General features: G+C 36.6%; 1 protein-coding gene across 2 annotated transcripts in view; it reads right to left on the bottom strand.

The window, feature by feature from the left end:
- Window positions 1-2,917: 2,917 nt before the first annotated feature.
- LOC144964268 (fibrillin-1-like) overlaps window positions 2,918-11,058 on the bottom strand; it is a 117,552-nt gene continuing 109,411 nt past the window's right edge. For both annotated transcript variants that reach the window (XM_078898351.1, XM_078898350.1), the window contains exons 66-68: window positions 10,056-10,229; window positions 9,113-9,248; window positions 2,918-5,421 (exon numbers count right to left, since the gene is read on the bottom strand). In XM_078898351.1, the coding sequence (XP_078754477.1) occupies window positions 5,047-5,421; window positions 9,113-9,248; window positions 10,056-10,229 (685 nt within the window). In that variant the 3' untranslated portion in view covers window positions 2,918-5,046. The remainder of the gene's footprint in view (window positions 5,422-9,112; window positions 9,249-10,055; window positions 10,230-11,058) is intronic.

Below are 11,058 nucleotides of genomic sequence, written 5' to 3'. Positions count from 1 at the left end.
TGCATGTTATTTTTCCGCTCTGAAAACTACTAAAACTCTTCCAATTTCAAGGGGCCAGGTCTGTCACTGACAACAGATCTATGTTCATTTACTCTTTACTCTGCTGTCATTGGGATTTCTAAGTTTTGTGTGCAAAGAATATCAATACAATAATTAAGCAATAAATGCAGAATTTTGAATGAGGCGATAGTCGTATTATTTGTGCCCTGAATTTTATAAACATATGTATTTTGCCGTTTTATTAAAGTACATAGTATGTGCTATTTGGTTACCATTGCATATACTGCATTTTTTTTTTTAAACAACGGCAGTATTATAATGCGATTCATAAATCTACTTTGCATTTGCTTTCTTTTCAATTTTTCTACCACCCCCAAACAGTTGTATACGTCAACAGCATTAGATTTAATTTTTTTAATTTAAATACTCGCTAAAGACCTTTTAAGTTGTTGTAGATGACATATTTACTTACTCAGTTTGCATCCCACGGGATATTCAAGCTACAATGTTGAGATGTGCATTTGTTGTCATGTCTATATTATTCTTTTATGAATATTTATTCCATCACATTTTTGCTATTATGTTGAGTGATATGTTTAACGCAATTTCATAGTGTTAAAGAATATATATGCCAATGTTCTATTTTATCAGAAGCATACAGAAAGGTCTGGGTCAGAATGATAATTGCTGTTCTGATCATAACTACTCTTATTTTTATATTCACAATTCTAAGGCGTTTCCTTGTGCAGGGTTTTGCCTAGTGTAGATAGAATATAAGCTTGGTATTTACAAGATTTCTGTTTGTAACAGGGTCCGGTTTTGGGTTATTATTGATATCATTTGTTCTTGTTTGTTCGATTGTGTAATTTTTCCCCCATTATACACCACTGCACATACACAAGAAATTCATAGCAGTAAGTTCACCATTCCAACACACAGAACCAACACATATAAAAACAGTTTTTTTTCCCCCCAAGAACTATGGAGGAATGGAACATTCTCCCAGCAGAAATCCAAGATATTACCAACAACAACAAAGTTGATCGAACATTAAACAATGTTTTTTTCAACTCAATGACACAATAATAGAGAAATCCATCACACGGTTTGTATGAAATCTGCAGTGATGGATAATTTATCTTTTGCAGATAAAGAGGTTGAACTTGAATACAATTGTACTTCCTATCATGTTATTTTCTACGGTTGATTTGTTTATTCCCCGATGACATTTGTAAATTAAGTTCATGATGATAATTGATCAATGTTTTAATGAATTAGAGACCATTGTTTCTGTGACATAATGTGTCACGCGCAGGCCTTAGATTTATCCTAGACTAATGTTTTTGTTACTAAGCTGATTGTTTGACATTGCATAATAACTACATTCGTTCTTAATATTTTCATTCTTATGATCAAATAAAACTACACCTATTTCGAGAGAAATGTGTAAAAACTTACATTGTTTTCCTTTTTTTGTATAATAATAATAATAATAATAATAATAATAATAATAATAATAATAATAATAATAATAATGATAATGATAATGATAATAATGATAATGGTAATAATGATAATGATAATAATAATAATAATAATAATAATAATAATAATAATAATAATAATAATGATGATGATGATGATGGTGATGATAATAATGATAATAATAATGATAATGATAATGATAATAATAATGATAATAATAATAATGATGATGATGATGATGATGATGATAATAATAATATCATATGAAGAGCGATTCAACCCTTGGAGTTGGAGCCTGATAGGGTTTCCAACCTCCCATAGTGGTCAGGCAGGGAGGTCGCTTACTGTGTCTTCTATACCCCACTTGAATGACATTACTTGGTTTTGTCTTTTCCTTTGCTGGAGTCCTTGGCTGAGAGGGAAACAGTCAAATGTATAGTGTTCGTTTTGGGACATGATCTTTTTAAATTTTATTTTATATGGTTGGTAAACATTTACGTGTATTCTTCTTAGTGGAGACTGTGCTTGTGTCAGGATAAGACTTTTAGGTGATCTCAGACTAAGTACACTGATAATAGGCTCTTGGAATTTACTACATCTTTTCCCTATTTGAACCACCCCCTTAGTCTTACATTCTGGGTGGGGTTCCTACCTCCCATAGCGGGCAGGGAGGTACTTGCTGTGTCTTCTATCCCCTCTTATCTGTTTTCCAATTGCTTTCTGTCTTTGTCTTGGAGTGAGATTGCTTGGTTTTGTCCTGACCTTGGTCGGAGTCCTTGGTTGAGAGGGAAACAGTCGAATGTATAGTTATAGTTTTGGGAGATGATATTTTTTTCCTTGTAAATCATCTCTCTGTTATGAATTGTATTATGTTTAGTTTACATATTATATTATATGATTTATAAACATTTGAGTGTGTTCCTCTTAGTTGGGACCTGTGCTTGTGTCTGGATGAGACTTTTAGGTGATCTCAAACTAAGTACTTTGATGGTGTGCTCTTGGAATCTACATCTGTTCCCTATTTGAACCAATTCCCCTTTGTCTTACCTTTTCTTTTGTGCTTTAATTGTAATTCTAGAACTTTTTACTATCCCATTTTCTTCCTTTTTACTGGCGCTTATATGACCTTAATGTGTTGCAAGCGCCGTAAAACCCTTAAAAACAAAAACATTAGTCTTACATTTTCTTGGGTCCTTTCATTGTAATTCTATAATTTTTTGACTATCCTGTTTTCTTCCTTCTTCCTGGCGCTGATTTGACCTAAATGTGTCGCAAGCGCCGTAAAACGCATAAAAACAAACTAGAATGTTTTGATAATAATCCCATCACTTCCTTAGCTATGGTCATTTTTATACCATTGTCATTGAAACTGAAGATGACCTTATTCTATTTAATAAAAAAAAAAAAAAAAATCAACTGAACAAAGGAAACATTACAGTTAGTAAAAATGTTAGCTTTATTTACCAAAACAATCTGATGAGCATTTTAATTAAATGCATAGTCGTACGCGTCACAACAGCAACCTGTAAGTTCTTTTCTTCTCTTCTTCTTTTTTTTTTTTAATATCTCAAGACTTCAACACTAATACGTGCTACACAATCACAGGACTGGATATGAATCGCGTATGATATAAAAACATGGATTAAAGCTCAATAACAATATCTTTTTACGGAACTGACAAAAACGTTGAGAGATGAATATACAGACGGTATTAAGTAGTACAACAGTGAAGTATTAACAGTTTTTACAATTTCTACTAAACATTTGTTATAATATAGTTTTGGTGATAATTATAATTATTCTACACTGAACGGCAACACCGTTATCTGGTTTGAAAACGTTGCTTGATTCAAAATGCACACATTTAACTAGTTGCAGATGATCTCAGGTATTCGCTATGATAGGCTTTTGATGGTGATGACTCTCAGCTGAGGGGCAGGGGTTGGGAGGGCGCCAAGTGGCTGAGTGGTTAAGGCATTGCATTATGACCCAATGGTCCAGGGTTCGAGCCCCACATCGGGACACGTCTGCTCGTCTTGGACAACATAAATGATTTCTTTTGAATCAGACATAATTTGTTTGATGGATTATCTATATTCTTTCGTGGAATACCTAAGAGATGGCATCACAGAAGGGCGTACACTGCTTGTCTGTTTTAGCTGAGGTTATGACTCAAAAGCGATTTCACTTCTTGTATAACGATAGAACAAGTCTGGATAAAATTAATGGCATAAAACGTGTTTTCATTTTTAAAAATAATTCACAGTATATTCTGACGAATTGCCCATAATCTTGGCATGAAGAACAGCTCGTATTTCATGCCATTAATAATTGACAAATTATATATATACGAATGCGACTGAAAATTTCTGTAAAAATATAGCAACAATTTGTTTCTTTCACATACTTGACTAAATCGAGAAGAGTTTTAAAATTATTACAGTTTTTAGACTTTTTAAATCAAATGATGATCAAATTGAATTTTAATGCTCTCATCACTTTCAAAGGCAATGTCCATTTGTCACAACCTTAGATTCTCAATTTATATCATATGAATAGTATAATGGCTTTGATATTTATCACTCAATGTATCTTACTTTTGAAAATATACAACAATTATTGAATTAATTTATTGTTCGATGGGCTACATTATCTCTCATTATGAATAGAACATAGTTTTCTTTAGATGTATCATTTAAGCAGACCTGCCAACCTGAAAATTAAAAACATAGTGTTTAGGTGGAAAAAAAATGTAGTTGTTAAAGTTAACTTTACAGATTAATAATTTAACCACAAAATGACTAAACAAAACTCCAAATTCATTAAAATTATGCACACTTGGCATCAACTTTCATTTTCAATTAGTGACAATGACTTCGGAAAGCTCACGAAGTGCTGAAATTGGTGCCAAAATGTCGTAACTCTACGAATTGTTCGTAGTACTAGACGGGTCTGATTTACGTCTACTCTTATGACTGGTAGAAAGAGCCAAGTATCATGATGTAACATTTAGCACTCGGATTTGTAACCGGTTGTTGTATTCATTAAGCAAACAAGTAGATTTATGTATTGCCTCTTATGAGACAAGAATAGTATGTCTTCGGCATACAAGGATATCAATATTAAGGCACATTTTTCATTGTACTTGAAATCAATAAGCTACACAATACAAATTAAATACACATTAACAACAGTTTGATATAGTAATATTTATGCACGTATTATTACATTTACATGTTATAATCTTTCTCGCATCACATTGTCTGTTTTACAGTACTTTCATTTACAAAACAGCAGTAAATGTTTGTAGCTTATGTTTATTTTTTTTAATTTAAAAAACCTAAATAAAATAGCAATAACGAAAAATAACGAAAACTTAGAGATTGCTTCATCTCATGTCATTATATTTAACTTAATAAAATGATGGTTATTAACTTAAAGAAAGACACACTTTGTTACAATTTTTTTTAAACAACCGCTTTACTGGCCAAACGAAAGAAAATAAAAACGATTTTAACACAAAATATAGAATAAAGTAACATTTTTAAAATCTACCCTCTCTCATACGCCACTGCTTACTACATGTATGACGACCTTATAATAGTAAGACTCTAAATGGACTATTTTGTCTCCAATATGCTCGTCACTGTGGACCGGCCGACACTCAATCTGTAGATGGAATGTCTTCGGCTCTTCAACGTGGCGAGTGAAATGAAGGGAGCTCACTCCTTTCTTCTTGTGCATGTCAAAGTATCCGTCCTCATTGCCGGAAATGATGTCATAGCGCACGTTGTGACGTAGAGCGGACAAGGCCGGAATCATTTTCACCAATTTGGTTCTGGGTTTGGTCTCGTTCAGCGCGAGGTACATCACGATTGTCTCCGATTCCAGGCTTGGGGTGAACAAAGTACTATTGTCGGGTACATTGACAGAAAGCTGAAGATGATAGGGAGTATTGATACGTCGAATTGGTTAGAAGAAACACGATGAGGAGAGCATAAAATATAATCGTGAATTAGCAATCTCTGGCATAAACAGTTTTTTTTTTTTTTTTAAAAGCTCATGACTGGGAGTATGTATTCTCATTTTTAAAATCATTAATAATATCTTACTCTGATTTTTCAAGACAAAAAGAAAAGAAGAAAAAAATAATAAAAAGAAAAAAAAAAAAAAAAAAAAAAAAAAAAAAAAAAAGAATTATCCCAATAGTGACCAGAAGCAGCGAACAGGGTGGATGATATCTAACTGCGATTTCTATGACTGTATTAATATTATTTACAAGAAAAATATTGTACTTAGTATTAATCATGGCACCCCGTGTGGTGTCCGGGGTCCCTCAACTGAGAGGGTCAAGAATAGCCCAACGCCAAGCCAGCGTGTCGTAAAAGGCGACTAATGGTGTGTGATTCCCCCATCTTTGAGTCACCTGGTCCTCCAGGTTGGGGGTTGGCAAAGGGTTAACACCCCTTTCCGTTAAACTCAAACCGTTACAGAAACACAGACACAAACTAAATCCTTTTTTTAGCTTGGGCGACCGAAGAGTTTCTGGAATTACAGAATTTATGAAGGACAACAGACAAAGCCGAAAGGACTCTGCTGACCCGATGACGTCTTCGCCAAACAAGCAGCTTCGAATTGCGTCGTGGAACGTTGGCACCATGTATGAAGCAGGAAAAAGCTCTCAAGTTGTGACTGAGATGAGAAGATACAGGCTGCATATACTTGGAGTAAGCGAAACCCACTGGATACAATCCGGACATAAACACCTCAAGTCTGGGGAGAAGATTTTATATTCAGGGAGGGGACGGGATTCATACACAGGGAGTAGGAATAATTCTAAGCAAGTTTGCCCAGAAGTCACTGAGAGGATGGGAACAATGCGGAGAAAGGATCATCATGGCGTCCTTTACAACACGGAGTAAGAAGATCAGCATGAACATTGTACAGATCTATGCCCCAACAAATGATGCAACAGATGAGGACAAAGATACATTTTATGGTCTGCTACAACAAGTCATTGACAAGTTGCCAAGGAAAGACATCAACATATTGATGGGAGATGCTAATGCAAAAGTGGGACAGGATTACGTAGGCTATGAAGGTATCATGGGACGTCATGGCATGGGAGAAATGAATGATAATGGAGAGAGATTTGCAAATTTCTGTGCATTCAACAGTTTGGTGATTGGAGGATCAGTGTTCCCCCATAAGAGGATCCACAAAGCAACTTGGGTCTCACCAGATGGTGTGACAGAGAATCAGATTGATCATTTTTGTATCTCTCGTAGATTCAGACGTTCATTGGAAGATGTGACAGTACGGAGTGGGGCAGATGTTGGATCAGACCACCACCTGCTATTGGCAAAGCTTAAGCTCCGACTCAGAAAACACGGGGCCAGATCACATACAAGAAGAAAATTCGAGGTGAATGCACTTGATGGGGAAAAGAATGAGGAATTCAAACTACAATTGAGTAATAGATTCCAACCTCTAACTGAGCTCGAGGAGGACATAGATGTAGAGTCACATTGGGCAAAGATCAAGGAAGTCTACATAACAACTTGCCACGAGGTATTGGGGGTAAAGAAATCGGAACATAAAGAATGGATAAGTCCAACCACCTTGGACCTTATTGAAAAGAGGAGAACAAGGAAGGAACAAGTGAATGCAAGCCGAACAAGGGCTTCAAGACTGGAGGCACAAGAGCAGTATCAAGCCACAGCTAAGGAAGTCAAAAGATCTGTGAAGAAAGACAAGGAAGCATTCATGAACAGACTTGCAGAGAAAGCAGAAGCAGCAGCGACTGGAGGACACATGAGGATCCTTTATCAAACTACCAAGACACTTGCTGGAAAATATGGGAAACCAGAGGTACCAGTCAAAGACAAAGATGGGAAAACTATTTTTGGAAAAGAGGCTCAATCTGAACGATGGAGGGAACATTTCAACTGCCTTCTGAACAGACCACCACCAGACAACCAGCCAGAAATTTTGCCTGCAAGGAATGAGCTACCAATTAGCTGTGATCCACCATCGATAGCAGAGATTGTGGGTGCCATTAACAAGATGAAAAGGGGGAAAGCTGCTGGACCAGACCAGATTCCACCGGAGGCTCTAAAAGTTGATGCGAAAAGAAATGCTGAGGCCCTGCACCCACTATTTGAGAGAATCTGGAATGACGGGATATTCCCAAAGGATTGGAAGGAAGGACATCTTATCAAGCTTCCAAAGAAAGGGGACCTCAGTAATTGTAATAATTATCGAGGCATCACTCTTCTTTCTATCCCAGGAAAGGTTTTCAACCGTATTATTTTAGAGAGAATTAAGAATGCAACAGATGCTAAACTGCGGGACGAACAGGCAGGTTTTCGGAAAAACCGTTCAACCACCGACCAGATTGCCTCTCTGCGAGTCATAGTAGAACAGTCTATAGAATGGAACTCTCCTCTTATTGTCAACTTTCTGGATTACGAGAAGGCTTTCGACAGTATTGACAGAGCAACATTGTGGAAAATTCTGGCACATTATGGACTCCCTGAAAAGATAGTAAACCTCATTAAGGAAATGTATGAAGGATCAAGTTGCAGGGTTGTACATGAAGATCAGCTTACTGACAGCTTTGAAATTAAGACTGGTGTCAAGCAGGGATGCTTGCTCTCACCATTCCTGTTCATCCTTGCCATTGATTGGCTAATGAAGGAAACCTCCAAAGGGAGAAGAAATGGGATACAGTGGACCCCCTGGACACAGTTGGATGATCTGGATTTTGCAGATGATCTGGCTCTTCTGTCCCACACCCAGGACCAGATGCAAGCAAAAACCACAATTATAAACAGCCTCTCGGAATCAATTGGTCTAAGAATTCACCCTGCAAAGTCAAAGGTCTTGAGGATAGGTACGCGTCAAACGGAGCAGATCAAAGTAAAAGATCAGGAACTCGAAGATATAGACACTTTCTGCTATCTCGGAAGTATAATTGACAAGGATGGAGGCACGGAAGCAGAGGTGAAAGCACGAATAGGAAAGGCACAGGCTGCATTCACATATTTGAACAGAGTTTGGAGAACTAAAGATATCTCCCTTCAACTAAAGCTAAGACTTTTTAACTCAAACGTGAAGTCTGTCCTACTGTATGGATGTGAAACTTGGAACGCATCACAGACATGTATAAGGAGGGTACAGATTTTCGTAAACAGGTGCATGCGTAAGCTACTCAGAATAAAATGGATGGATAGAATAAAAAATGAAGAAGTATGGAAAAGAGCACAGCAGAAACCAGTGGGAGAGAATATAGGAAGAAGACGATGGAGGTGGATTGGACACACGCTTAGAAAGAATGACTCAACTATAACAAAGAAAGTATTGGACTGGAACCCTCAGGGCAGAAGATCAAGGGGAAGGCCACGAGGAACATGGAGAAGAATTAAAGAAGCTGATATACAGAGAAGTGGTAAGACCTGGAATGAGATAAAAAAGTTGGCTCAGGATAGAGAAGGATGGAAACTGTTTGTCTGTGGCCTATACCCTGACCCAGGGTGAAAAAGGCAATGATGATGATGATTAATCATGGCATGTGCCCAAGACCATGTGGTAAAATTGCTATGTCAATTTACAAATTAAGAGTTACCTTTTTATGTCGAAGACGGTGAGAAACACTTCGTCTCTTACGGATGCCTTGTCCAACTTCACCCTTCTTGGCCAATCCCACTGATCCAGTGTAGTGGTCCACTAGCTCGTCCAAACTGTGAGCCTCTCTGAAGTCTCTGGATGGTTGAACACAAAACATTTGTAATTCTTTTAGTAGGAATATCATAATTTGTGGTGTATTTGGTGTTATTCGAATGAGTCATAATTTTAAAAAGTAAATCTGATGATGTTGGTGAAGGTGGTGATGATGATGATGATGATGACGATGATGATGATGATAATGATGATGAGCTTTGAGTACGTTTAGTGAATATTGCGATAGATAAATGGTCGAGTAAAAAAACATGATGATGATGATGATGGATATGGTGGTTTTGGGGTGGTAATAGTGATGGTGGTGGGAAGGATGCTTATGATTATGATAATGATCACACGACGACGATGATGATGATGACAATAGTGATGATGATAATGATGATGATGATAGTGATAACAACAACAGATCATGATATTAAGATTCCAAATAATATTAGGTCTGATAAACACAAAAAAATGTATTCTTCTCTTCGTTTGTTTTTGTTTCTCCCTCGATACTATATTTTTTCTCAAAGAACATGCAATGTGTATTGTACACTATATTGTTACTTATGTTTTAAGGGCATTTCAGGAACTCTTTGTCCATTTTAAAGTCATGTTACTGATACAATATTATGATACAAGTTGCATTCTTATACGGTTCACAGAAAATGATGAAGCAAAATATTACACTTGGTGATTTTTAAAAGATAATCTTTTATCAATTTTTAATACATGGCCATGATTTTTTCCTGGAATTTTTTTACACTCGTTAAATTCATTTGAACAAAACACCAACTCGGGGACAAGACAACAATATAATATAATAAATGCAAAAGTGGACATACTTTCCGGTGCTTCGCCTTGCTCTCTTAGACAGAGGGATCTCCCCAAAGTCGTGATCGCACTGATAGCAACCTTCGCCTGGTGGTAGATCGGTGTTGGAATTGGGTCCTGGAACGTGAGGCAGCTCCACGCCAGATGGGTAGGTTGTGCTGGCAGATGCTGTGCTGATGCAGTGACTGGAGATGGGAAGGTCAAAATGTAAATTAATCGTTTTTCTATGAAATTTATTCTAGATAGATAGGAAAATAAACACCACAAAAGATGTGTTATTTCAACGCGTGTAAGAGAGCATACGATGTTGTTTAAAAGTAGTCCCATATGAAAATGTCACGTTTGAAAATCATAATCTTTTGAGAGTGCTACTTACTCTTTATCATAGAATGGTATTTATTGCTTGGCTCTTTTCTCACATTTTCTCACAGTACTCAGTGTATAATGAGAACCTGGCCGTCAACAGCCGGTCTTTATCAGAAAAAAATGCAATATCGTCTAAAAGGCGTCATATCATGTCTTGTCCTACATGTAAAGGGCTGTTTTTGGCTAGGGGCCAATTGTAAAACACCATGAGCACGTTTTGTGGATACTGCACTAAATAAATGCTCAATGTTTTGGTGTAGTTTTTTTTTTTTCTTGCTTTTAAAAAAAAATTCTCCAGCAGATCATTTAGAGCCAAATGTTCAATTTCACACAGTACAATTTTCAAGTCTCCTGCTAGGTGTCATTTTACACTAGCATTCGTCCTAAAATCAGATGAAACTCATGCACGCATGAATCCAGTGGAGTAATGTGCATAAAAGAGGAGCTCAACGTCATGGCCAGAATTTTGTAATCGTTGCGATAGAATTACCACTGAATTAGTCGGTATGCATGGATTAACCCTAAAAAAAATTTACTTTCTATTTATACTTATTTATGTTGGTGTTTTTTTTTTTTTGGTGTTTTTATTTTTTTATTTTTTTTTTTCTTATTGTTGTGGATTTGGGGGGCGGGGGGTGCTAGGAGGGG

The sequence above is a fragment of the Berghia stephanieae genome, chromosome 2 (assembly GCF_034508935.2).
Source record: "Berghia stephanieae isolate SIO BIC M18660-M18661 chromosome 2, UCSD_Bste_1.3, whole genome shotgun sequence".
NCBI classification, from domain to species: Eukaryota; Metazoa; Mollusca; class Gastropoda; order Nudibranchia; family Aeolidiidae; genus Berghia; species Berghia stephanieae.
The sequence above is the reverse complement of the archived record's forward strand: the minus strand, read 5'-3'. Positions and strand labels throughout refer to the sequence as shown.